General features: G+C 54.5%; 8 protein-coding genes across 8 annotated transcripts; 3 read left to right on the forward strand and 5 right to left on the reverse strand.

The window, feature by feature from the left end:
* Nucleotides 1-342: 342 nt before the first annotated feature.
* BDZ83DRAFT_706965 (major facilitator superfamily transporter) lies at nt 343-2,414 on the reverse strand (the record flags this gene model as incomplete). Its single annotated transcript, XM_060511537.1, has 10 exons — nt 343-955; nt 1,008-1,099; nt 1,151-1,274; nt 1,329-1,419; nt 1,475-1,634; nt 1,706-1,759; nt 1,820-2,050; nt 2,107-2,160; nt 2,214-2,295; nt 2,356-2,414. The coding sequence occupies 10 exons, from the start codon at nt 2,412-2,414 to the stop codon at nt 565-567; spliced, it is 1,338 nt and encodes a 445-aa protein (XP_060361023.1). The 3' UTR covers nt 343-564.
* A 1,272-nt stretch (nt 2,415-3,686) lies between these two features.
* On the reverse strand, nt 3,687-4,879 carry BDZ83DRAFT_22642 (HORMA domain-containing protein). Its single transcript, XM_060501774.1, has 2 exons — nt 4,154-4,879; nt 3,687-4,095 (listed from the first exon to the last, which is right to left on the reverse strand). Exons 1-2 carry the CDS (start codon nt 4,733-4,735, stop codon nt 3,895-3,897), a joined length of 783 nt encoding a protein of 260 aa, XP_060361024.1. The 5' UTR covers nt 4,736-4,879; the 3' UTR covers nt 3,687-3,894.
* Nucleotides 4,880-5,124: 245 nt separating this feature from the next.
* BDZ83DRAFT_633392 (PI31 proteasome regulator N-terminal-domain-containing protein) lies at nt 5,125-6,615 on the forward strand. The gene is made up of 2 exons (XM_060509034.1): nt 5,125-5,487; nt 5,545-6,615. The coding sequence occupies exons 1-2, from the start codon at nt 5,304-5,306 to the stop codon at nt 6,501-6,503; spliced, it is 1,143 nt and encodes a 380-aa protein (XP_060361025.1). The 5' UTR covers nt 5,125-5,303; the 3' UTR covers nt 6,504-6,615.
* Nucleotides 6,616-6,668: 53 nt separating this feature from the next.
* On the reverse strand, nt 6,669-9,458 carry BDZ83DRAFT_586392 (family 2 glycosyl hydrolase; the record flags this gene model as incomplete). The annotated part of the gene is made up of 3 exons (XM_060505941.1): nt 6,669-7,744; nt 7,819-9,257; nt 9,325-9,458. 3 exons carry the CDS (start codon nt 9,456-9,458, stop codon nt 6,669-6,671), a joined length of 2,649 nt encoding a protein of 882 aa, XP_060361026.1.
* Nucleotides 9,459-10,142: 684 nt separating this feature from the next.
* Nucleotides 10,143-12,374, reverse strand: BDZ83DRAFT_755626 (prolyl oligopeptidase; the record flags this gene model as incomplete). Its single annotated transcript, XM_060514639.1, has 3 exons — nt 10,143-10,790; nt 10,863-11,810; nt 11,883-12,374. The coding sequence occupies 3 exons, from the start codon at nt 12,372-12,374 to the stop codon at nt 10,143-10,145; spliced, it is 2,088 nt and encodes a 695-aa protein (XP_060361027.1).
* Nucleotides 12,375-14,693: 2,319 nt separating this feature from the next.
* On the forward strand, nt 14,694-15,743 carry BDZ83DRAFT_586382 (uncharacterized protein; the record flags this gene model as incomplete). Its single annotated transcript, XM_060505940.1, has 2 exons — nt 14,694-14,944; nt 15,032-15,743. 2 exons carry the CDS (start codon nt 14,694-14,696, stop codon nt 15,741-15,743), a joined length of 963 nt encoding a protein of 320 aa, XP_060361028.1.
* Nucleotides 15,744-16,162: 419 nt separating this feature from the next.
* BDZ83DRAFT_755628 (EAP30/Vps36 family protein) lies at nt 16,163-18,762 on the reverse strand (the record flags this gene model as incomplete). Its single annotated transcript, XM_060514640.1, has 2 exons — nt 16,163-17,996; nt 18,734-18,762. 2 exons carry the CDS (start codon nt 18,760-18,762, stop codon nt 16,163-16,165), a joined length of 1,863 nt encoding a protein of 620 aa, XP_060361029.1.
* BDZ83DRAFT_22836 (GANP/Nin1/mts3/eIF-3 p25 family protein) lies at nt 18,704-21,042 on the forward strand. Its single transcript, XM_060501790.1, has 3 exons — nt 18,704-19,053; nt 19,123-20,386; nt 20,440-21,042. The coding sequence occupies exons 1-3, from the start codon at nt 18,972-18,974 to the stop codon at nt 20,651-20,653; spliced, it is 1,560 nt and encodes a 519-aa protein (XP_060361030.1). The 5' UTR covers nt 18,704-18,971; the 3' UTR covers nt 20,654-21,042.
* Nucleotides 21,043-26,170: the final 5,128 nt, after the last annotated feature.

Here is a 26,170-nt window from a genome sequence, read left to right on the forward strand (position 1 = left end):
AAAGTATTGTGTAGAAATCTTCGTCCTACGAGATGTAAAGAATTTGGTCCTGAGAACTGAGTGTCAGGGAGACCCGCCTCAACGCTGAGAGTGAAGTGGAAGGAACATGATGTCTTCACCGCGACGAAGAATTTTCCCCCTTACGCCGAAATTGAGAAATGAATGTCTTTGTGCCGTTTTGAGTCGAATGCCCGGGGGTCAAGGGGAACAGTAGCCTGAACTGCTTTGTATGAGGCTTAGATGGAACCATGGAACTTGGAAATTCTTTCTGGATATAAGTCAATCACAATAGTACTCTAGACAGCAGTGAGGTTGGAAGAATGTCAACAACACGGGACAGAACTGGTGTCAGGGAGGTTCTCGTGTACTATATCGCCTCGATGCTGCGACGTTGAATGGGATGTACCTCGGTGCTCCTATGGGAAGTTTTCGGTGCAGAGGAGCATCCGTCTCCCTATTTTGTTTTCGGCCATTTGAGTGCTAGCTTCTAACTTCAGTAGACCGAGCATCAAAGATCCTTCCATCATTTGTAAGCTACACTCCGGCCCCTGTATTCATCAGCAATCAGGGCTTGTCTTGGAACTTCCCCAAAGCCTCGTTGCCAGCAACAGCACTGTCAGTCTCCCCAGTACCCACAGACTTGACACCCGAATGCGCGTTATCCGGCTCGCCTGTCGAATCCTCCTTGACCGCCTCCTTCGCCTTCTTCTTCTCCTCCCACTTGAAAGCAAAGTGGATCCCAATGAAAATGACAGCCGAAACCAATGCAAAGGCAAGATACAGCTTCGCGCCGATACGCCAGTGCGGGGCCTCGGATGCCGGGAACGCGGCAATGGGGATGAAGGCACTCATGATGTAGGCGAGGACAGTTCCGCTGGCGAAGAGGACGGTGCGCACCTCAGGCTCGCCTTGGAGGTGAGCAGATGCCCAAGAGCATAGCAACATCGTGGAGACACTGGCCAATTTTAGCATGGTATTCTGGGGGCTTTGGGTCGGCTTTTACTTACGCCCCGATGTAATTCATGTACCAGCCGGCCATGTAGGCTTGTTGGTTACTGGGTCGTATGATGAGGATGATCTGCGAAGTGATGTTGATGACCTGCAAGATATCAGCCAAGCAGAACAAAGTCTCAAGGTTCAGGATAATTACCGAATGCAGAAGTAAGAATGGCAGTCGAACACCAAAGTAGTCACTCAAACCACTGAAGAGCAGCTCTGCCACGAGTTGGACGGCTTGGCCAATGATGGGCAAGTAGTTGAGCATGGCAACAGAGCTGAAGGAACGATCAGCACGTTCTTTTAATTCAAAGAGCAAGGCGAGTACTTACTATTTGACCGATCCATCTGCGTTCTTCAAAGACTTGAGCCACAAATTGAAGTAACTGGCTGGCGTAAAATTACCGCCAATGGGCCACGCGACTGTAATGCACAATATCAGTATAGATACTCAAGATCATTTAGATTCAACACTCACTAGCAAATGCCCAAAGTTGCCAGAAGCTGAAACATCGCACAAAAGACTTGATCGTGATGCCAATCTGAGGCTTGCGACCGACCCTCCGAGCACGGGCAAGGGCAATCTCAATGTGCTTCGGCTTCAAGTAGAACTTTGCCAGGGGATTTGGGCGTTCGGGCTTTTTCATCGATTAGCAATCCTGTTTTCGGTACCTTATGAGAATCCGTTTAGGGACACGAAAGGACTCACATAGCCGGGGAGAATGAGGAACGCAGCGAGAGCTACAGCTATGGTACAAACACCCTGAAAAGAGGTCAAGTCAGTCATACCAAGCATCGGCTTGAGGTTCACGCCGCAGCTTACATTGATTATGAACGCCCAGCGCCAGCCAGAACGTCCATGCAGACCCTCAAAGTTTGTTGAAAGCGCCCCTTGCATCGCGCCTGAAAGCATCGCCCCAGCTGGCTGAGCAATGTTGTACAGACTCATGCGGAGAGCGACCTCGTGAGGCATGTACCATTGGCTGATAAGGGTAAAGTAGCCGGGCCAAGCCGTGCCCTCAAAGAAGCCAATGAGGAAACGAAGACCGTAAACCTAGATCGGAGTCAGCGATGCGCTGAATACGGTGCAATGGTCCGAGGATGGGTTACCTGCTTCGCGCTGGTAACAAGTGACAGGCAGCATGTGAGGATGCCCCAGATGAGCTAATGTGTTGGTTAGTATGTCGTGACTTGGTATGCTTTCTTAATAGACTGACCTCGCATGCCGGCAGCCATTTCGAGGGGCCAAAGTGGGATATGATGATGCATGACGGATACAGCATGATCATATAACCGATACTGCGCGACACATCACTATTAGAATGCCTCTTTGATGTCCTGTAGAAAGTGTAGGCTCACTTGAAGAACGTCGTAAAGTAGTTCAGCTCATTCCCCAAGAGATTGAGGTCCTCTTTCATCCCTGAGACGTATGCATTGCTCTAAAGTACCCGGGTGTCAGTGCCTGAGTTTGCCAGACTGCACAGGAGCAGAATTCGTACGATATTCGTTTGGTCGATGTATCTATCAGAGGATGTCAGTCTTCACTATACTCGGCGGAGACTCAGTCCACACTCACTTAAACATGTAGCCCAAGAAACCAATTGTCAAGAAGAACAAGTCCAGGCGCCAAAGCTGTACACTGGTTCAGTCACTGCATTCACTACACAGAGCATACAGGGAACCTACGAAAGCCCTCTCGTCTTTGGGATCAATATCATCCTTTGGATTGCTCGCAACTGGGGTAAGAACACCTTCAGATCCGGAGCCGTTGCCTCTTTGCTGAGCCGCGGGCAATTCAGCCGCGACTGGTATTGGGTTTTGCTCTGGAACGCCCATGTTGCTTCTGTTGCAGTCAAATGACAAGCTGCAAAATCCCAACGTCTTTTTAAATGCAAAGTCTACGCATGCAGATCCTAATTGGCATCGAGGATGAAATTTGACTATTATTTGCTGATGTACTTATACGAATCAACAAGAAATTCCTGCGGCAAAGACCCGCGAATCCTTCATGATGATATCAAAGTCAGAGGCGAAGACGTGCTTCGCGTGGTATGGTGTGCTGGTGGAGCAGGCCGATGACCTCGGACTGAGGGGATTGACTACGATTCACGACGTTGCATGCTATCCGTAAAGGGTTCGAGGATTGTACCTCAGATCTGTTTCGTACTGAATTCAGCTCATTCGAAAGGTCTTCGCGGCTCTCAGTCGGAGACTATCCGTCAGTCAAAGTAGCGCCGGCTATATGTGCCGAGATCCAGAGGGGCGTTGCCGGCAACCTTGCGACATTGACAGGGGAGAAGACGTGATACACCCAACGCGAATAGCGACCGATAAGCACCTGCGACTCTCCACACATGCCTTGTCGCCGGCTTCTGTGGTTATTGAACGGGTAGTTTCCTCTGTCGCAATTCCACCGCAACGTATTACCCCCTGCGGACTATTGCATGTTGTTGTCGGCGAGAGCCCGACGCTCAACGGTTGATACGCAACCAGGCAAGTGTTCAGCTCACAGGCTCTTCTATTAGCAACAAGGCGCTCATGCCTGTTGAGATTTGAAAGAATTTTCATCTCCCTCGCCGTGGCTATCAGGAGGTAGTCTGAAAGGGGCTGTACGCTGAGTTGACAAGTCAATAGGGCAATAGCTTCCGGGTGGCCAAATCTACCTCTCCCACAATGGCTTCCGGCTGTGACTGTCAGTTTTGAGGGGCTTTCGGTGTCTCCAAGCATGTTCTGAACTGTCATTCGCTACAATTGGCTGCAGATTCGAGTTGCGATTTTTGGCGGCCCGTGATACTTCAAGAGAGGGCGGCAAACTTGATATCGTTGATCCAGTGTTACTGCATCGATGTTGACTTTCACTAAGTACGCATCGGGAAAGAAAACGAAGTGGTCATATCTTCATGAAAAGTAGGAGTCTTGAGTAGAAGGTGGCGAAGTTGGAGGTCTGCTTTCTTCGATCCAACACTCGAAGAAGAGTGGACCAGCTTCGACGGAGCGAAGTGGTGTGGTAGAGGCGCCTCCGATAATTGGGCCTGGTACCGGGTTCATCTTTGAGGCGGGCTGAAGCGCGGGTTCAGAAGGAATCCAAGGTTGAGGGTGCTGTATCGAATGTAAGTACAGATCAAGTTGACAAGAAGTTAGGAAACGTGGTGCCTACCCCTATCGGCGCGGGCGCTTCGTCTCGCAGCTCAACAGCCATGGTAAAGGTACATCCCTCTGGCAATGGCCCCTTCATCTCGGCAGCGTAGGCCAAACGCCTGAGGGCTCCTCTATACGCCTCGTTCACATCAACCCAATTCACCGAGCCGTCATCGTCGTCTTCCTCCCGTCGCTGAAACCTCTGGGCCTGGCCAAGCCTCTCCTTGCCCTTGCCCGTAGCCCAGACGGGGAAGTTGGTGACATCAAAGACCCATCTCTCAACGACAGACATTGTCTCTGCTGCGTGGATGACAACACAGACTTTGGAGACGCTGCCGAGTGCAAGCTGATCCTGTATCGCAGCAAGAGCCGAGTTGATCCATTCGCAGAGGGCTGGGTGCCGGGATTGGGGTACTGGCAGGTTATGGGCCTTGGTCATGAGAAAGGTCTGTTGCGGGTAGAGGCGCCTGTAGTACAGTATCGTATGTATCGTGAGCGTGAGGAATGTTGTAAACGAAGTCAGGATGGTGTTTGCCTGCGGCCGTGGGATGGCCACTGGTGGTGCGGAAGCCGAGTCTGGTGGTCTCGAACTGGAAGACATGGCTCCCGTTGAATCTCTTAAGCTGGGTCAAGCTTTCTTGCTAGACGGGTGGTTTTGCAATGGAAAAGCGAGATGAGAGCTCGGTCCCATGTATACAGCTTCCTGTCAATTGTTAGGGGTACAGATCAAAGACAAGAGTCGCGGTAGTGAGGAGGGGAACGCGACGAGGAACGATGCGACCTCCACGCCATGTCACATGATTTGAAGCAGCACGTGACTCAGCTTGACCCATCTAGGCAGCAGGGAGGCAGCCGACGATTGGTTGTGATGATGTGGGGCTAATCCACTCGTAGGGCTGAAGGCAGCGAGTCTCTGACGCCACTCTGCGAACCCCTCCAAAGCTTGGGCTTAGCTCCCTCCTGTCCCCTGGACGTTTCTACACTTTGTCAACCACTGCCGTCTGTAAAGCCCAACCCAACACCAAACAACGAAGCCCAATACCGTCTAAGCCCCATTCACAGTCTACATAAGCCTCGAAGTTTCTCTCAGACTTCTTTTTGAATCTCACCATTTACAAACACACAGACGTAGAACTCAGGAATCTACCCCTCCTCAGCACAACCCCGCCATGGCGAATCCACTCACCGCGCAGTCTGTACTGCAACAAATGGCAGAAACCCTGCCTACTCACCCCAAGGGCGACACCACTTCCGACATTAGCAGCGGCTATGAGCTCCCTGCCCTCCTCACGCATGCCTGCATGGCGTCCCTCAAGTTCCGTCTTCTGGGCTTCGACGAGGAGAAGAGGATAGGTATGGCAACTGTCCTTGATAACCGTGCTCCAGGACCCCAGTTGACACCCACCGCAGAAGAAGAAGTCCAAAGCCTCGCCCCGCGTCTACCAGCATCATGGAACGCCGGCTATGGCTCTCTCCGCTTTGTCTACGCCCACAAGCAGTCGTCCATGACGTCCATTATCCGGATTAGCAAAGTCGGCGGCAAAGTCGAAATCAGCGGGCTCGCCGTCGGCCACGATGTCATCCACAGATTTGAAATCACGACAAAGGACGTCATCAACAACGCGAAGCTGCCTTTACGCATCACACTGACCGAGGACGGCTCCGAGGACAGGAGCGACCTAGTCGAGAAGCTCAAGGAAGCTTTCGCATCAGAGTCTGCCGTCACCAAGCTGATTGATCAATTCAAGACCGAGATTATCCAAAAGCTCATTCCCAAGTTGCAAGTTGAAGGCTATGAAGAGTCTCCCGATGACAGGGACGCAGCCGATAACGCACAGAGAGAAGGCCGTGCCCAGGCCGGTCGTCCTGGACGGCCAGCACCCGGTGACCTGCCTGATCCCGCGCGCCCATACCCCGTCAACGATCCTCTCGCCCAGCCTCCCAGACGACCCATTCCTGCCGGAGACTTCCCACCGCCCGGATTTGAAGACGAGTATGAAATCAACAGACCCCCTCGTCCACTGGGGGTTCCCGGTCGATCACCCTACAATATCGGCCACGACGACCTCAACCCCCCTGGTCTTGGTCCCAACGACCCGCTGAGAGCATCTTTTATCGGTGGCGGCGGTCTCCCCCGACCCGGAGGCGGCGGCGGAATGCATCCCACATTTGATGACCCCCTTTTCGGAGGGCCAGGTGCCCAGGGAGGTGGCGGCTACGATCCCCAAGCGCCACCGGGGGCCAGATGGGACCCCCTTGGTCCGGGCGGTATGCCCAGACACGGTGGGGGGCGCGGAAACCCCTTCGGAGGCTCTGGTGGTGGTTTTGGCGGAGGCTTTGGTGGAGGGTTCGGAGGAGACATCATCTAACCAATGGCGCTTTCGGGAAGATTGATAATTAATTCAGATTGTCTCGAGTAGTTGTAGTTGTACGCCCGTAATGAGACATGACGAAATGCCCAATTGAATTTATTTCCCTCTTCAATACTCGTTTCATCTAGTGATCATATTGAACTGTCGTAAATATGCCAGAGTCTATGCAGACAGTCCCAAAAACACCTCTGGTGCGCCCAAATACGTCCACCGCAACTTCTGCACATCATAACCATCAACGCGTACAACCCGTTCCTCGCCCGGCACCACATCGAACCCATTATCACTCAACTTCATCCCGCGCTCTTCCTGAATAATAAACCCCTTGACCGGCCTCTCAGCAGAGACAACCAGCGTCCCGTCCCTCACCTCCACACGCACCTTGCGGTCCGAAAAGTCGATATACTTCAACGGATGCGGCCATGCCGTATCCTCCGCCACAACCTTCCCATCAACAAATAGCGTCGCATGGATGACAAACGGGTCATCTTCCTCCGGATAAAACGGTACACTCGCATCCCCAAACGTTTCCCTTAAAGCCTCGACCTTGCACTTCTCAACAACCTCCGTCGTGGCATTCCCCTCCGCAACAACCTTCTTCTCAATCCTGTCTCTAACCTCCTCACCCGTCTCAATAGAAATGAACCGCACACCAAGCTCCCCAGCAACATCATCAGTCTTCGCACTCGCAACCCATACCTCAAACTCCGTGCCCCTAGCCCCGAGCGTCGGATCAGCATGACACTTCGTCCACTCGTCCACTCTCCTCCCGACACCGACATCAACCCCCCTCAGCGCCCTCCCAATCGCATAAAAAGCAGGCTTCCTCACGAGCCAATAGTCCACAATCGCCCAGCTCACCGTCGGCCAGCAATCATTCAGCTGCCACACCAGCGCGCCGCCGCACCCTCTCTTCCCGGGGGAACCCCAATCCCTCCGCCAGGCCTTGTAGGCAAAGGTCATGGTTTCGGCCTGCATCAGCTGCGTGAGGTAGGTGAACCATTCGAGGCCGTAATTCACGCGGAAATTCTCGACAATGTACGTCATCATCCGCCGTTCGTGGTCGTAGGCTTTGTTGCGGAAGTCGAGCGCCATGGAGCCCGGGCGGCGCTGGGCGGGCGAGGTGAGCATTGTGGTGGTGGTGGTGAGGTGCGGGTAGCCTTCCATGCCGAACTCGGAGACGAAGCGGCCGGTTAGTAGGTGGGATTCTTGGTATTTATTCATTGCGCCGTGCCAGACTGGTTGTGTTAGCTTGCGTGGCCCAAGAAAGGGGGTTACGAAAAGAAAAAAAAAAGGGGGGGGGGGGACTTACGATTCCACTGATGAATATCCCCAACAGTCGAATCAGCTGTAGGCTTCCCATCACCCCACGGACTACTCGGATGATACACCGCATGAGGGCTCTCCTCCTCCACAATCTTGGGCAGCAGATACTCATACAGATACCTCGCCGGAAACCCGGACTTCAACCACGACTCCGGGTCCTTGTCCTCCTCGAACCTATACTCGAGCTTATACCTCTCCTGCACCTGATAATCCTCATTATTTCCTGCCCACATCACAATACTCGGATGCCTCCTCAGCCTCGCCAAATTCTGCCGCGCCTCCGCCTCGACGCTGGCCAGGAAACTGGGGTACGTCGGGTAACTCCCGCACGCGAAGCAGAAATCGTGCCACACCAGCACCCCCAGCTCGTCGCACGTCTCCATCAATACCGAAGACTCGTAGACGCCGCCGCCCCATATCCTCAACATGTTCTGATTCGAGGCGGGCAGCTGGGCGGCCCAGGCGCGGTACCGCGAGGGCGGGATGGCGGCGTGGAAGCTGTCTGCGGGGATCCAGCAGGAGCCGCCGGCGAAGACGTCGATGTTGTTGATGCGGAAGTAGAATGATTTACCGAAGGCGTCGGGTTCTTGGATGAGTTGCGCGCGGCGGAAGCCTGTTCTTTGGGTGTGTGTTGCTAGTGGTTGCTCTTGATTCGAGACGTCTGAGGCGTGGTGGAGGGTCGTCGTGATTGTGTAGAGCGTCTGCGGGCCGTTGTTGAGGGGATACCACAGCTTCGGCTTCTCAAGCTGATAGTCTGTCTTTGCCTTCCCATCCTTCGCAACAGCTATACGCTTCTCCAACACAACCTCGTCGTCAAGGCTAAACACCACCGCGACCTCCTCCGCGCCGGACCCCTGTGTCTTGACAATGATCTGCCCCGACACACTCCCCAAATCCGGACTCACCTCGCTCTTGACCCAAACATCATCGATCCGCGCAACATACCGCTCCAAAAGCACAGGCTTCCAGATTCCTGCTGTCACGAGGATCGGACCCCAGTCCCAGCCCCAGTGATACTGCGCTTTTCGGACGGGGATGCGGCCTTGTTCCGTTTGCCGGGCGATGAACCTGTGCTCGTGCGCGTGGTCCTCGACGAGTCGTCTCCCGCGGAGCAGGGCTGAGTCGAAGACGATTTCCAAGAGGTTGGTGCGGTCACCGTCTGTCCTGAGGTGTTGCGTGACGTTTACGCGGTGAGAGAGGAACATGTTGTCCGAAGTGAGGATTTGCGTGCCATTGAGGGTGACTGTGGCAAAAGTGTCTAGACCTTCGAAGACGAGGTCTGTTACTGCTGTAGTGCCTGGTACCTCTTCTGCTGCTACGGTTGAAAAGTCTGGCGGCGTTGGGAAGGCGAGGCGGTAGATCCAGGTTTTTTCTGCCACCCATTGGACGGCGAGTTCGTTCATATCCAGGAAGGGGTCTGGGATTCTGCATTTGGATGTCAGGTTCGTCTTGTTTCTGGCTGCAAGTGTACAAGGCGAGGGGTGGGATTTACTTCTTGTTTGCCAGCAGATCAACATGGACTTGGCTGGGGATACTAGGCACAGGAAGCCATGCGTCCTCCGAGGCGTCATCTTCTTCCTTGAACGCCCAGCCTTTGCTGAGCTCATGCTTGATGAGGGATGTCATCTTGGATGCTGGGACTCAAAAGGTTTCTACCATGTAACATGCAGTAAACCCTTTCAGTTTGATATGCCACGCCTGCAAACAAAATCGCCGAGATACTACGAAACTAAAAGGGGAAGCGACGTGATGTTGCGCACTCTTATACATAAAACTCGCAAGGCTACGATGTTCCCTCTTACACGAGCCCGGCTCAAGACCGGGGGAATCGGGGGTCGCCATCCGGGGGGCACGCAGACAAAACCCCCCCACATTTTGAGGAGCTTGAGGTCAGCCGATTGGGTTGCGGCGTCGCGACTGAGCTCGGGGTAGCACCGTCCGGGGCCGAGTGAATGAACGGGCTGCCGCTGGAGGTTTGTGACTCGCGAGTATTCCGGCTAATTGGTGGAGGAGACGGAGGTTTAAAGTCCCCCGTGCGATCCACTTTTGACGCTGGAGACGGCGATTTGAAGTCCCGATGGCTTGGTTGGGGGTCTCGGGGGTATATGTGCCCGATCACCAACTGCACTTACAACTTCAAGATCGCAGAGTCCAAATTATGGATGGAGATATTTTGGATGAGAGCAAGCATCCATCTCATCTGATATCTTGGTACGTTGTCATTGTCTGTTCCGTTCATTGTTGCTGACTGCCTCGCACCGGATATCTTCATCGTGTATAGATTCCATCCCCATCTCATATAAACCGCCTTCAAACCCTGCTCTCCCCCGTAAACCTCGCCATCCAGTCGAAAACAGTCTTGTGCCAAACTATCGAGTTCTCCGGGTTCAGCACCCAATGGCACTCATTATCAAACGTCAAGAACCTCGTCTTGACACCCTGACACATGAGCGTATTATACGCAGCAATCCCCTCCGTGATGGGACAACGATAATCCTTCTCGCTGTGAATGATCAACGTCGGCGGCGCATGCCTCCAATTCCTCAACAGCTCCGGCCTCGCCGGGTTCCACCGCTCCATCTCCTCGGCATTATCCCACAAAAACGGCGGGCCGCCGAAATCGGGCCCGCCATCGACGATGTCGCTCTGCAGCATGAAGACGGGCAGACTAAAAATGCCGTCGTGCCAGATGGAGCAGGCGAAGCGGCGGATTAGGTCGTGGCCGTTCATCCAGGAGATCATGTACCCGCCGTACGAGGCACCCGCGACGACGGCGCGGTCCTGGTCGAGGTAGGGGACTTGTTGCAGGTGGTCCATGAGGCGGACGAGGTCTTGGAAGGGAGCGCCGCCCCAGGAGCGGTAGATGCGGGCTGTGAAGTCGACGCCGTAGCCTGTACTACCTGCGATGTTGGGCGCGATGAGGACGTAGCCTTGTTGGGCCCAGAGGGCCATGTTCCACTGTTGACAGGTGTTAGTTCGAAGTTTTGGTAAACGTAAGAGAGGGAGGCGGAGGGGAACTGGCTAACTAACCCTTGTCGACCATGAATCCGTCCAAGATGATTCCGGCCCGCCGTGAGGTAAGAGAATCCAAGGGTATTTCTTGGTCTTGTCAAAGTTGGCCGGTTTGATGATGAAGGAGTGCACAATGTTGTCGTCTTCGCCTTCGTACCAAAACTCAGAGACCATGCTGTGAGACAACCCGTACTTTGCGCCGTGCTTCGTAGCCGACGACACAATCTTTGGCGCCGTGTTCAACGAGACGTCGATAATCTGCCACAGACTGCTGTCAAGGAAACTATTGCTCGTCACCAGGACCTTGTCATAGCTGCCCTCCTTGAGAGGGTAAAAAGCCGAGACGACGCCGCTCGACGTCAGCGTCGTCGCCTCTGCACCGTGACGAAGCTCCACGTGCGACAGCTTCACCCGCCCGCAGTCCTCCGTTTGCAAAAAGATGGCATCAGAGCTGCCCGCGAACTCGAACCCCTTGGGCGGCAGACTCGGCCCTCTGCCAAAGATCATCTTGTGCACATCGTAGGCGCCAAAGGACGCCGTGTGTCCCATGTACAACCTCGCGTCTGCGGGGTTGTCGAGCGGCTCGTGCAAAAAAGCAATCTTGGAGCCGTCGGGCGAGAACCTCACGTTGGAGTAGTACGCCTTGGCCTCCGATATACCCATGACGAGAGGCCTCGGCTTGGTAGTGGCGGCGGCCGTGAAGGATGCGAGGGGGACGTAGTAGACGTGGGAGGCGCCCGCGTCTTGCGGCTTCAGCCCCGTGTCCTCGGCGATGAAGGCGATGCCCTTGTCGCTGACGTCGAATGCGTCCGTCGGGTCGCTGACGTCGTACATGCCCGACGGCGCCTCGAGACGGCTGCCCTTGATGGCATTCTGGAGCTCGCCTGCGACCCCCCATTTGCCGTGGGCGTTGACGAGAGTCGAGTACCAGAGAGCGTATTTGTGAGGTTTGATCAGTTCGTTCCACTAACACGAGGTTTTATTAGTCACGAACATGTCACCGATGTACGCCCGCCAAAAATCTCACTCCCAACTTACACGCCTCATGTGGTAATCGTCAAAGATGCGCCCCGTAGACCTCTTCTCCTCGGTCTTGTCATTGAATAGGGACCCATCGGGCCCGACTAGCCCAGCAACGACAAACCCGACACTCCCATCACCCAGTGCCTTGACCTTGAGGGCGCTGATGGGCGCGTCGTACTCTGCAGCGACGTAGTGCTCCTTGGCCGGCTCGGCGCCGTTGGCGATCCAGATCTGGGTGGTGCCTTTTTCGCCGGATTTCAAGTAGACGATGTCGCTCGCCGTCCCGGGCAGCCAGAGGGCATCGTGGACTTTGTCGTCGTCGGTGAGCTGGTCAGAGGCGCCGGACTCGACATGCATGAGGCGGACCTCCTTGAGGGTCTTGTTGTCTTCAAAGCTGTGAGTGGACTGGGTGTAGAGGATGAGCTTGCCGTCCGGGCTCGGGACGGCGGCGCCGCGGCGGGGTGCGCTCAGGAGCACCTCGGGGGTGAATTCCTTTGCCACGCGCATGTTGAGCCGAATGACGATTGTAGGTTTAGGATTGTAGATGGTGTTCACACGATTGGGGAAAATGCAGCGCGATGGCTTCAATACGGTGAGATGGAATCAATTGAAACAAACTATGGTGCTGACACTTTGCTGCGAGAGGATCAGACGCGGTTGAAAAAGGTAGCAGTCTGACCAGACGTACGAATGAGGGTGACGCATGCTGTCTCCAGGGACGCGACAGCCTTTGTAGGTCAACACGTTAAGCTTCCAAAGTTCCCTTGAATTTGTCCGATTGCTTACCTTCCTCTTACCTTCCTGCTTGGGCCTTGGGGCGGTTTTGGAGACGGCGAATATCTTAGCCGGCTCTGAAAGTAGACCTAGGGACGAACTGGATGGCATGGGATGTGCGCTGTGTTGCACATGCTGGTGCCTGTTTGGCCTAACGTATCTGTATCCGTGTAGAGAGTAGTTCAACAGTGTGGTAGGTAAGCAAGCACGCAATTGTATATGAATCCGATATTCTTTTCAGAGGATTTTCATGCTATCCTACGTCTTTTGTAGCTTTGTCCAAGGTTCTGGATTCGGATTGAACGGCTTCTGAGTCCCGGAGCACTTTATCAATGTGCAGTCTTGAACGAGGTACTGGAGAAATATCTGCCAAGAACTCAAAGGTACGGGACAGGGTACGTACTCCAACCACGCGGCCCCCCGGCTTCTTGGGCGAAAGCTTAGCTAAGCCGAGGAACGTACCTAGTCCTTACTCAGGTCGTAGACCCACTGGTCGGGTCGGGTACGTAGCGTGATCCCAATCATTCCAATCCCAGAGTCTCGAGGTCGGGTGGGTCCGTGTCGCTCCCCCGGAAGGAAACCGGACGGCCAACGGGAGAGTAGCCGACGAGGGGATCCACTCTTGGAGATGCCTCTAGGCGGGCGTCTTCTCTTGTTTGGTCATTTTAGGTGCATGTCCGAAGCGAACAAACACTCTCGACACTCAAAGTCATGCCATCACGCGATTTCTGAGCTGTCCACATATTCATATTTATTCATCACGCCAGGCGGACGGTATCCGTGGGCCGTTCACTTGGTCAATCACTTGGAGGCACTGGTACCCATCGACAGGAGCCTCCACCGAGTGAGTGACCTCGTGTGACCCCCACCAATCACCAAAACGAGCGTCTCCCTTGGTGTTTACTGGTCCCATCCCATGTTTCCCGAGTCCGACTCACATCCCCCAGGGCCCCAGCTCTCCAAAAGTGCACCAACCCCCCAAGGGACCCCCATTATTTACAGTGGCTCGGGATGGGTTCCTGCGATGGAGACATCAAAGAAAAATGCCATGTCCGTTCGACATACTCCGTACACTCTACAGGAACTCCTGGAAGAACCGTCACACGAACTGATAACAAGCCAGAAATTTGGATGGCATGTCTTGCTACATTGCCCAAGGCAAAGTACCTTATCTCAAGATGTCAAAACAATGTCTCCCTGGACTTTACAATTACTTGAGTCTTAGCTAAGGTAACGGTACGGAGTAGCTGTAGATACCTGTGGACATTCCTCGGGCCCCATCGTACCGACTATCTCCGACTTCGGTCTCCAGTAAGCTGAAATTTTCGAGCAACCATTCGTCCACCCTCATCCGTAGCACCATGGATGTGATACGGAATACCTTGCGTTAGTCCACTTTATTTTATCCCATGGGACTCTAGGAGTCCAGGGCTCTGCTATTTTTTCCTCTCTGCCACGGACTACGGTTCCGTCCCGGGGTCGCTTGTCTGACTCTGAGCTATTCGAGACGGCCATAATTGGGCGCGTCGTGCCCGGCACCAAGGTCGCAAAAAAAGCTGCGTCCCGGGCTGGTCTGGTTTCTCTCTCTTCAAACCATGGGATTGTGTCCATAGTGTAGCTCTACCATAGCTCTTGTCCTTTTTCGTCTTGGTCTTCCATTGTCCTCTCTCCCACCTTCTAGTAGACCACTTTCTCCATTACCTTCGCTTTTCCCCCGCCCTATCCTTCCTCTTGAGGTCAACCCCAAACAGAACCTCCATCCCATTCGTGTGTGTCGTCCCGTCCTTGGAGAGCTCCTTAGCTTCCCCAAACTCCAACCTTCGCGACGTCACCCACGCCGATACGTCACCTCCTCCAACCCCGAACCCGTCTATTGACATCACCCGTCGCAAACCGAACGTCGGGACACCACCCGGTCAAGCGCACTCGCTGCCATCCCCCCGCTGCCTGCGAAATCGACCGCCGCCAAGCATCGCGAGAGCTTCAACCTCTCACTCCCCTCCGAAGCTCCAACGCCCTCTCTCCAACATCCATACACACAACTGCGCCCGCATGGCGGAACGAGACTCAAGACCACAAGGGCTTGCCGCCGCCGCTGCCGCTTCCGCACCCGTAACCCCAGACCTCAAGATCAAACCCCCAAGTCCGCTGGCGCTGGCCCAAAAAGTCGACATGGAGTCCAAAATCGGCGAGGCAAAGTCAGAATGGAACACCAAGAACCTGGGCTTCCGCCTCGGCGCCGACCTCTTCAGCGCAGCGTGCGCCGGCACCTTGGTCGCGCCTCTGGTCTCCATCATTGACCGGTAAGCAACCTACCCCATAATCCTCGATACCCTCAATCATCCGTACAACCGCTTTACAAAACCACAAAACTGACACCTTGAACACAGCTCCATCATGGAAAACGCCTCCGGCCGTCGCCCCCTAGGCGAATGCGTCCGCTCCTGCCTAAAAGAACTCCTCCTCCGCCCCCACGCCGTCGTCCTCTCCAAACCCTTCGCCCTCATCTTCGCCCTCTACGGCGGCACCTACCTCACGGCGAACACCCTCGACACCGCCTCCTCCACCATCCACAACACGCCAGCCTCGTCCGTAACCTCGGGCACCGCAAAATTCGCCGCCTCGAGCACAGCAAACATTGGCATCTGCATGTACAAAGACCAAGTCTTTGCGCGCATGTTCGGTCCCCCCGGCGCCACGCCCCGCCCCGTCCCGATGCTCACATACGCGCTCTTCACGCTGCGCGACTGCATGACCATCTTCGCGAGCTTTAACGTCCCGCCGAGACTGGGCCCTTGGCTGAATGAGCGGATGGGCGAGGAAATGAGGAAGAAGGTGAGCGGGTTGACCGTCGTGCAGTTCGCCGCGCCGGCCATGGTGCAGCTCGCCAGCACGCCGTTGCATTTGCTTGGGTTGGACGTGTATAACCGGCCCAACGCCGCTGCGAGCCCCGTCTCGTGGCAGAATAGGTGGCAGTCCGTGGCCAAGAACTGGGGTATCAGCACCATGGCGAGAATCTGCCGTATTATCCCGGCGTATGGTGTTGGTGGGGTTGTGAACCGCAAGGTGAGGTTGAGTCTGATGGAAAGGGCGGAGAAGTGATGGACCCAAGTACATGATCTGTTTCCCCCCCCCTTTTCCGAATAAGAGCTGCCAGATGGTGGCCAGATGACTTGTTTTTATGTTTATCGAGAACCTCCCTCTTTGGCATTGGTTCATATGGGCGGCGTTTCTGGGCTCATTCTTTTTGGCATTAGATGGGTTAAAGACACTGGGAGGCGGTACCAACCCAGGCCGCCGGGTTCAAGGAAACTGGGCATCTTACATAGAGACGACAGACCGGCAGAAACCCCCCAAAGCATACACACGTACACATCAACACACAAACACAAAGACACACTTGTAGAATAGTAATGCGCGCTCCAATCGTCTACAAATCGCGCCAGCCAGGTCGAACCTAGCACGAGATAGATATATATCCAGGGTCCAGTGTCACACAAAACAGCTAGCTTTCCGCAACTTCACATCAACCCACTCTCTCTAAGCGCCTTCATGACCTCGTCCTCTTCGCGATGCTTCCTGCGCCTGCGGTGCTTTACATCGCCAACATCAATATAATTCTTCCAAAACTTGAGCCCCTCGATCCCGTCCTCGCGACAGACCACGCCCCTTTCCTCAGCCATCTCCAGCTCCTCCTCCGCCACGCCGATGCTCCAGCCGAACCGCTCCGCCGCATCCCGCGCCGTCACCCCGCGGCCAAACTGTCGCCAGTCCCACGCCAGCTCCTTATCCGGCGGGAATTCGTGCAAGTCGTCCAGCCAGGACACGAGCGCCTTGATGGTGGTCTCGTCGGTGCGATCGCTACTCTGTACGACGAGCACACCGCTCTTGAACTTTCGCAGCCGGACGGGTAGCTTGAGTGACTCCCACATCTGCGAGGCCTTTTCGAAATCCATGGGACTCACGAGCTCGACGCCGCCCCGGGCGCGGTTGAACATGGCCCACAGGTCAACCAAGTTGATGATACCGCCCGCCTTCTTCAACACGCCCCGGGCGTCATCTGTGAGGAACTCTGCCAGATTCCTCGACAACTCGGACAGATACAGCGTCTCGGAGCTGCTCCCGCCAACAATGTCCTTTGTCGTCACGAGGCCGAGCTGGCTGGCCGATTCGGCCAGCAGAGCGTTGGCCTCGGCGCCCGTCCCGCCGTTCTGCCGCGCAAATCTCTCTGCGAGGGCCACAATCTCCTTGGCGGAGGCCATCAGGGCGTCCAGATCCTCAAACGCGCTGCCAATCATCACCTCGTTGTTCTTGCGCATGTCGAGCCCGCGCTGCTCCAGACCCGCGATGCCCACGCCCTTGGGGCGCTCGGGGACCGCCGCGGGTGCGCGTACGAGGGCGCCGTTGTCGTCTATTGTGCGATTGCTCTTGGGTACGGGCGGCGCGCCCTGTAGAAGCCACTTGCGCTGTGTCAATGCGCCCTTGAGGCGTTCGTAGAATATCTTCTCTCCGCCTCCGCGAAAGGAAATTTTGATGTTCTCGGCGGTATCCTGGCCGGGCGAGGACGTTGTGAGGACCGGGCCTGGAGACTCTGTCCTTTGCGTTTGCGCCTGGGTGACGACTGCTTGGGGCAGATCTTGCGATATTAAGGGCGCCCCGCACATCTCGCATGACAGCAGGGACGGGTGATTCGAGAATGTGCATCGAGGGCATTGGAACGTGGCGCTTGGATCTGATGGCTTCGGTGGGGCACCGCCATTGATGTTCGAGGCCGCTGGCCAGGGAGGTGGAGGCCCCGCGCTGTCGTCGGGCCTGTTGGAGGTCGACCGAGGGCGCATCGCGAGGGGCGAGCTGACTGTTGGGCTCGAAGGGGTGGCCGGCGGGGCACGGCTGGTCGCATTCGATATAGAAGCCTTCAGGACGTGCGCCAACGTCGGCTTGATGCCGCAAGCAAGACATGGTGGCAGCGGGGTGTGTATGTTTGCCGTCGTTGGATCAAAGTTTGACGGCACTGGGTTGGAGAAGCTGCAGATGGTGCAAACCCACGTTGCTGCGCTTGCTGGTTCGGGTGGAGGTCGGTAGGGGCCATCAGCTCGAGCTGGTGACCCTGTGCCATTTCTCCCAGGTGTAGATATCGCAGACGCTCGTGTCTGAAGGGATGAGCGTTTTATTGGCTTGGGAATCAGGGTGATCTTCGCAGAAGATTTCAGGAACCCCGCGTAGAATTCATATCGATCAATGTCTTTCAGGTCCAGGGCAACGGAGTGCTTGCGCGGCTCGTCCTTGTCGACATAGCAGATTCGGTGGGACGTCAAGTACACCTGACCGTTTTGCTGTTGAGGTAATTTGAACTTTCTGGAAAAGGAGCATATCTTGTTAGTATACTAGATCGCGACGAGAAGCGCGGAATAGGTTCGGAGCTATCGTAGTTACCCTTCATAGAGCCCAACGTTGTCTTGGACGAACAACAAGACTTCATCCGGTAGGTAGGAAGGCCGGAGAGCGGTCGTGAGGTCGATGTGTTTTAGAAACATCCGTCATATTATTCACGAGCGTACTGAGGATACTGAAGCTCGCGCAAAATTATGGTTTGGTTGGGAGGTGTTCAAGTATGGCAGGGGCTGTTTGCCGCGGGTTGTCGCATACGTCAGGGACAGTCTCGGGCTGGTTCGAGGAGGGGGTCGGAAGCCGGGTTCGCAGCTATTTCAAGGGTTGCGCATGATTCGAGGGTAGAAGAGGAGAACTCCACAGGTTTCGAGACACCGAACCAAGTTTAGTAGAATGTTGTTGGGGCTGAAGAAAATCAACCAACAGCTTCTAGGCCAGGCGTCAGTTTATCTCTCGCAACACAACTGCCCCACGGAGAAGCAACGGTCGAGTGGAGGGGGAACTGGGCATTCAAAGTGGGATGTCGCCGACCCACTATAGCGATAGTCCCTTTTGTTGCTAGCGGTGTGCATCAGGGTGCAGTGGTGCACCTAGGCAAGATGCATTAGGTAATCATTGAGGTGGCACCCTGTGCCAGTGACAACCAAAGTTTCTGGCCACAAGGCACAAGGGCACTTTTTGGCTCGGATCCCCACTATTATTACCTGAAATCCCGCACACGGGCCACCGTCATTTTGTTACCGCCCTCACCTTTCACGGCTTCTCCCCAACCTCACTTCATCTTTCCCCCTTCCACCACCAACGCGTGTTCGACTCTTCGACATTTCCACGCCTTTTTCAGTCGGCCTCAACCACGAAAGATCGATAGATATACTTGTTCTGACCGATCAAGACTAATTTCCGATCCAGAAATATTCAAGATCGATCCTCACAGCCCTTACAATGATGCCCACTAGCTGGCCTCCGGCACCGCCTCCTGGCGTTGCCTATGGAGCACCTCCCGTCAACTATGCTTACCCTCCCAGTGAGTTTTTCTCCTCTCGACTTCACGGTGTTCTGATCTGATTAACTGACCCTATTTTTCTAGATCCAGCATACACCGCAGTCCAGGCTCGACAAAGCTTCGGCCAGTATCCTCCCCCACCCGCTGCACCTGCCTACAGTACTTCGCCGCCTCCCTTGGCTGCTCCCTTCGACCAAGTTGCTCCTGTTGCTCCTGCCCCGGCTCCACGAAAGGTTGAATGGCCACCCTCCGTCCGCGATTACGTCCAACGGTCCTTCCTGCCTCACAACATGGACCCCTCCGTGCCACGCCCCGAGATTGAAGCCAAGTTGAAGGAGACCATTTCCCAGCACATGGAGAACGGCACTCTCGAGTCAACCGACTGGGAGAAGATGCCCTTTCCCTCCGACCTGATCCGAAACGAGCGCCAGTCCCAGCTCAACTCCGCTATGAACCTCTCATCTCCATTTGCATCGCGATATGATGGCTCAGTGTCTGCCAACCCCAAGAAGAGAAAGTCGTCTGATTTTACCCCGGATGAAAAGTCTTCTGCCGTGCCTTGGCGTACTACTAACAGCAACCGATCCAACGCACTGGAAGACCGAATCACCTTCGCCTCCCCCGACAAACGCGCCAACCTCGATGAGCCACTGCCCAAGTCAAGTAAGTTCCAGAAGCAGTTGGAGAAACGTCAACGCCGCTTCGATGGCGGCTACAAATCGTCGTACCGATCGCCCAGCCCTCCGCCCTCTGATGGACCCGTCGTCGGCACTAGCGAGACTCTGGAGAAGCGCTACCTGCGTCTGACTGCTCCTCCCGTGGCCTCCATGGTTCGGCCCGAGCGCGTCCTTCACAAGACGATGGATCTCCTGAAGAAGAAGTGGAAGAAGGAGGGCAACTACTCTTACATCTGCGACCAGCTGAAATCCATGCGGCAAGATCTGACAGTACAGCGGATCAAGAACGACTTTACAGTCACCGTTTACGAACTCCACGCCCGAATTGCGTTGGAGAAGGGGGACCTTGGTGAGTATAATCAGTGCCAAACCCAGCTGCGTACTCTGTACGCAAAGGGATTGAAAGGAAACCCCATCGAGTTCAAGGCCTATCGCATTTTGTACTTTATTCACACTGCCAATCGTACCGGCCTGAATGATGCCTTGGCAGATCTAACCACAGCAGAGAAGGAGGAGCGACCCATCAAGCATGCGCTTCAGGTGCGGTCCGCTCTTGCCTTGGGTAACTACCACAAGTTCTTCCAGCTCTATCTGGACACCCCCAACATGGGTGCGTACCTCATGGACATGTTCGTCGTTCGTGAGCGTCTAGCTGCTCTGTGCAACATTTGCAAAGCGTAAGTTCAATCCCTATTCATAGTATGGCATCACCTTACTAACTTGGACATAGATACAAGCCAGACGTAAAGTTACGGTTCATCACGGAGGAACTCGGCTTTGAGTCCGACGTTGATGCGGCTCAATTTATTGTCGACTACAACGGTCAGCATCTGCTCGAGGAACGACAGGAGTCTATTGCTCTCTTGACCGGCAAAGCCGGAGCCCTCTTCGACTCCGCCAGAAGCGAGGCTTTCCGCAAGGTTGACATCAAAGGACAGATATGAATTCCTCGTCATCTCTGTTCTCATCACAAATTGCTCTACACAACTTCTAACCACCCCTACCGCCGACCCCAAAGCCACTCGGGAGGTCTTGCTTCCACTCCTCCCTCCGGTTCTCTCTTCAAAGTCCACAGGCTTTGATCTGTGGACTCATTCCTCCTCGTTTCCTCTTTCTTCTCTTGTTTTCCTACCGACAGTTTCACAACATTGGCGTGTCATTTTACCTTGCATCACTTGCGCCCTTCGAAGACGTCTAATACCAGTTCTTGGTTACGAGCTTACGAATTATCGATTTCTACCTCGCTGCCCGCCCCCCTCTGATGGCATTGACGCTTACGCACAGCTCCACGCAGCGGGGACATCCTCGGCTGTTTCTCGAAGACAGCGCAGGATGAGGGGTGCGATGCTTGCGCAACAGTGGCTCCGCCGCTGATGACGACCGATGTTACCGGCTTGGTGCTGGTCTTGGGCTCTGGGGGCTTTATAGGCATGATACCCGTTCGCCCTGCTTTAGCAGAGGCAACAGGATGGCGTTTGAGCGGAAAATACATGGGATCTATCTCCATGACGGCTAGATGGCGACTGGAGTTTGTTCTGGACGTTTGCATATACGTCACTCGGCTTTAGTGGAAATGTTGCAGGCTGCCTTATGCAGCCTGGCAGCAGTCCGGTCTACAGACTTTATGGAATCCATACATTTGCCACTTTTTCTTCATGACGTGCAATATGGTCCTTATTTTTTCGTTTCTAATGGCTTGAACGGTGGTTCTCATACGTCTTGATGGCAACTGCCATCTTTTCCTCGGTGCTTACTTACCATCAGCTGTATAGGGTATGGCTGCAGCGAAACCAGAGTCGATGGATCTCACTTATTCATGACCAGTCGGCGCCACGAATACGCTATCCGAATCCCAACAGCCCGCGTGCTGGAAGAAGACTTGACATCTCGCGGCCTCGTGTTCCATACATATCGGACAAGGTCTCGTCGAGATCATCTGAACAACATTCATCGCCTCCGAAACAGTGTCTGGCGGGGTTGATGAAGATGATGGTTCTTGCTGCGGTTTCTACTGCCTTGTCACGAGCAGACGGACAGGTGCTGGTGCTGTACATTTGTATACTGGAAAGATCTGCAGGAGGTCCTCGTCACCACTCACCTCTACCTCCACAAGATTTGCAAGATCGGGGGCTGGGGAGGATAGAAGTCTCGTCCTATCCATACTGCAGGTATGATCTTAAGTACACAATCAGAGAGGTTTTGGTTGAAGACGAGAAGCAGGCCTGATCCTGATATTGTCCTCTTTTTTGGATGGACGTAATACGGGTGACTAGAAGGAAACGGATCAGAGAAAGCCCTTCTGAAGGGATGGTTTGTACCATATACAAGCCCGTCAAGAGTATTCATGATTTTCCCTCTGGCTAGGACATGGAGACCGCGATGTCAGGAAACGATGCACCACGCCCCCCGTCATAGCCTAGGCCACGAAGGAAAGGCTAACAGGATCACAGTCTAGTAAAAATTTCACCGAGCATCACGGGACCGTAACGCCGGAGAGACGTACAAGCCTCAACTTCAATCTCGACTTCAACCTCCAGCATGCCCGCACAATACTAACTGCCCGATCAGGGCCGAGGAAGATAGCTTGCCTACCCTACCAACCTACTTACCTCCCTGCCTGCCAATCTACCTACCTACTGACCTACCTGCACACTTCCACCTCCGCCGAGTTCCTCCACAAATATGACCTAGACCCCAGCGACTCTCGCATAGACATCTCCAAGTACAACTAGCTGCAGGCGGGATAAACTCATCCGAACCGGGCATAGGTTCAGGCGAACCACGGGCATCTCATTCCCGTTCTTAAAGAGCGAAAGAGAAAAGACGTTCATTGGAGATGGTCTAGGGGCGGGCCGTGCTAAAGCTTATGGTGTAAGCCTACAATAGCAAGAGCGGTAAGATGTTGGAAATCCACAAAATCATGAGGCCAAACTCTGCTCTTCACTCTCAATCTTTCGAGCTTTCCCTCTCGGAAGTTGTTTTTTTCTCCCTGCGGCTTGTCGTTGGTTCGAAGAAAACAACAGCTCGAAGCAGAAATCCCCTCGGGCGGTATGACATCCCCCGGCCGTGCACTTGCAGACGCACGCACAACCCGCACGGGGTCCCGGGCGTCTGTCCACCCATCTCACCACGCCATTCATCCCGGGCTTAGATGGACAGGTACATCGAGGGAGTGATGGATGGTATTAGCTGAATGGGAAACCAAAAAGGTTAAAGGCTAAGAAGCTATAGCATTGTCTGAGCAAGCTTTCAAGCTAGGGGGAAGGGACCGAATGGAAACAACAAGGTGATAGGGGTGCTTGATAAAGGATGCTTTGGGTTGAGTTTCGGTGAAGCTTCACGCCCAAGAGATGAGCGCCGAGGAAGGTCCTATTGGTGTTGTAAGACAACTTTGTATGTCTCGCGGTATTGCTCTGTATTCTTGGCGGAGGAGAGAACTTGCAATCTCTCGCTTGTCATGATAGAGACCGGACTTGCGGAAGACGTCACCAGGAATCAACAAGTATCATCTGCATGATCTAGCTGGCTAAGATCCTCCGTTGAGAAGGCGGCAGATCTTCTCCACAGGATGCTCGTACACGCGTATAAATCACGACGAATCCTGTTCGGAATACGGCAAGCGAAAGACAGCCGAGTATTACTCCACATGGACGGCAGGTCTCATGTCGCATACCGGGCCTCTTGAAAATGCAATGCTCTGTGAAGCCACTCGAACAGGTGTCACCTCTTAAACTGAGAGCAGGGTTGCGAGAGCATTCTGTAACCCCAACCACCTTATACTATGCTTGGTCGTCAAAGGAGACTGCGCATGCTATTTCTGGACGGGCAGACCTTTGGTCCGTACAATTGATTGGCCCGCAAGACCGTCTGCCGTGTGCCGAATCCGAGTCCAAAATACCTGATTTGACCGGGGACAGTGGTGTCCCGCGGGAAGGGCCGCCACGGTTTGCCACTCCGAGGAAGGCCGACAAAGACTAAAAGAAGGGCGCTTTCTACAAGGGCCGAGGAGGATGCGTCCAGGTGGTCTGGCGTTGCATCGTGGACCAAGGCCATGCGAGAGATCCCTTCCCCTTACGCCAAGTCAGCCGTTCGCTACCAAGAGTCGACCACCGAACGGCAGTGGCACTTGGTCTCCTCTCTAGAGCCCGCGAGTCGGCGGCGGAAGATCGGCGCTATGGAATGGTGTGAACGGGACTTTGCATGCCGGCTGTCTTTCCGTGGTTGTTTCGGCCTGACTTCGAGGTGTAAATATGGGTGGTGAAGAGGTGTAGCCTGTCTCTCTGAATTTGCTTTTTTAAGGCACTGATGAGAGAACGATTGGCGTCCATTGGCCGAATGCAGCTTGTTCTACTGAGTCTGCCCGTTCACTTTGATATTGTTGGCGCCGCTGACGACTCGTGATAGTAGAAGACTAGAGACATCGTTACCGTAAGTGATCGCCCTTCATCTCAACAGGGTATTCGACTGTTGGCTCAATAAGCCATTCTACTCGGGCGTTCAGGGTCAAGGCTAGGTATTCGATGCTCAGAAAGATGGTACTGCACTTCCGTTTCTCTCACTCACCCCGCGATTGGGGCTGACAGGTCTCACTTTCTGGCCAGGGCATCCCGATGTGAGGCAACCCTGACTTGAAGATCATCAACCAGGGACGGGCCAGGGTTCCTCTCCACCCTATTTGGAACTCTGAAAGCACTCGAAATCGCAAAGATTGGGTGCATTTTCCTAGCTTTTCATTGGTGATGGTGCCGTTCTCTGCCCCGTTTCAGGCGACATGGGACGTCGAGTTTCAAGTTGTGTCGTGCCCGCGAACGGGATGGGCTGGATCCGAACATAGCTGCGGCACGAGGTTAAAGCTAGACCTTGCTCCGCAAGCTCAGTAATGTAGCAGTAGCCAAGATAAATACAAAAGTGTGGGTTAACGTGACCCGGGGTATTTGGAATGTGAGTCTCGCTATCGGGCTTGACATACCTGGCGCATTGTCTTGCTTGGATATCAGCGGGTTTCGCATGCCATGGATGGCACTGGACGTACGACGCGCCGTTGCAGATGCGATTTACGGGGAGCTAGGATTCTGCGAAGCTTCTGGAAACGACGACAAGTAGGATAGTCGGGAGACATGTCAGGCCAACTTGATCAACTGTGTATCGGTGTGCATGAGAACGGGGGATGACATGGTGCCGTGGGGTCGGCAGAAGACGCGGCTCTGCTGCCAATATTCCGGCCTACGTCATGTCCATTAAAGTGCTTCCATGTGCTGCTGCTTTGGGTATATCCCGTACCAAGCATTGGTGTAAGAGCCAAATGGGGCCGGCGCAAGTTGCAGTGCAGAGTGTCCGTACCGTAGGCTTGGTAATCCCAAATGAGCCCCTGCAACGTCAACTCGATCCGCGTCTATCTCGAGAGCCAGCCGCGTTCCGTGAATGCTGTATGGAACCTAACACCGCTAGCGAGCGACAGCAGCGGCAGGAAGATGCGGATCAAAAGCATCCAGCTCTTCTCCAGCCAGCCCTGCCACATCCGCCAGGCAGTGGAAAGGCCAAGAAGGGGCCAGGATACCGTTCCTGAACCGTCCCACTGAAACGGGTCGTTGGCGGGGTTTCTCTCTGCAACAGCCATTTAGCGCACCTGGGACCTGGACAAGACCAAGGCGCCATCAAGAGCACCACGGGTGGGGAATGGAGAACGTAGCAATCTATTCGAGGCGTCGGAAACCTGGGACGGATTAGGAAGAGCAGCGGTGCCAGGGAAGTCGGTAGATGAAGTCATTCTGATGAGGCGGGCATGGGCAACGTCTATGCAAGGTACAACGCCGTTGGCCCTGACATGTAGTTCGCAGAAAGGCCCGGTATTCTGACGGCACCAATGGAAGAAAATGCACTTTGACAACGGCGGAATGCTATTCGACATTGTTGGTTCATTTGGTTGACGGTAGCTGCAAGTCTGTTTTTGTGGATGCGCGCGCCAAATTGAGGATGCCTGAACCGACACGTCGGCGCGTAAGCTGGTCCTCCATTCATTGCTGATCAATTGGCTAAGACGCATTCTGGCCCGGCCTAGACTTCTGAATCCCCGTAAGCGTATTTTGCTAGCGTGAAGACAAGTGTATTTCTCACTGCGCAGGCTTTGAACCTCCAACGGTAGGGCAAGATCGCCATGTCGTTCAGACAAAAAACCGATTAGGTTTTGAGCCGTCTCGACGGTGGAGGCCACTGTAAGAAAGCCTGGAATGCGCATAAGAAGTCGAATGTGTGCCATTACCCATACTGGCCTGACGATGTCCGCATGACCAGTAGTAACAGACGATATCAAAAAGATTCGCGATGCCAACTTGGCATGGATCGCACTGGATCCACGAGACCCTTGTAATAAACGTCGGGATATTTGCCATGCAATTGCTTGCTAGCACCTTTTGGTGGGATATGCTGCGTCATCCCCGGCGTTCCAGGCCGCCCGGAAGCCG

Source organism: Colletotrichum acutatum (genome assembly GCF_030867785.1).
Source record: "Colletotrichum acutatum strain CBS 112980 chromosome Unknown BDZ83scaffold_105, whole genome shotgun sequence".
Lineage (NCBI taxonomy): Eukaryota > Fungi > Ascomycota > Sordariomycetes > Glomerellales > Glomerellaceae > Colletotrichum > Colletotrichum acutatum.

What these genes read in the sequence shown, in the direction of transcription:
- BDZ83DRAFT_633392 (XM_060509034.1), top strand. Translation starts at nt 5,304, where the DNA reads ATGGCGAATCCACTCACCGCGCAGTCTGTACTGCAACAAATGGCAGAA. An exon ending in CGACGAGGAGAAGAGGATAG is followed by an intron (nt 5,488 to 5,544) that starts GTATGGCAACTG and finishes CACCCACCGCAG; the next exon opens with AAGAAGAAGTCCAAAGCCTC.
- BDZ83DRAFT_22642 (XM_060501774.1), bottom strand. Translation starts at nt 4,735, where the DNA reads ATGTCTTCCAGTTCGAGACCACCAGACTCGGCTTCCGCACCACCAGTG. An exon ending in AAGCGCCCGCGCCGATAGGG is followed by an intron (nt 4,096 to 4,153) that starts GTAGGCACCACG and finishes CATTCGATACAG; the next exon opens with CACCCTCAACCTTGGATTCC.
- BDZ83DRAFT_22836 (XM_060501790.1), top strand. Translation starts at nt 18,972, where the DNA reads ATGATGCCCACTAGCTGGCCTCCGGCACCGCCTCCTGGCGTTGCCTAT. An exon ending in CAACTATGCTTACCCTCCCA is followed by an intron (nt 19,054 to 19,122) that starts GTGAGTTTTTCT and finishes TTCTAGATCCAG; the next exon opens with CATACACCGCAGTCCAGGCT. An exon ending in CTGTGCAACATTTGCAAAGC is followed by an intron (nt 20,387 to 20,439) that starts GTAAGTTCAATC and finishes ACTTGGACATAG; the next exon opens with ATACAAGCCAGACGTAAAGT.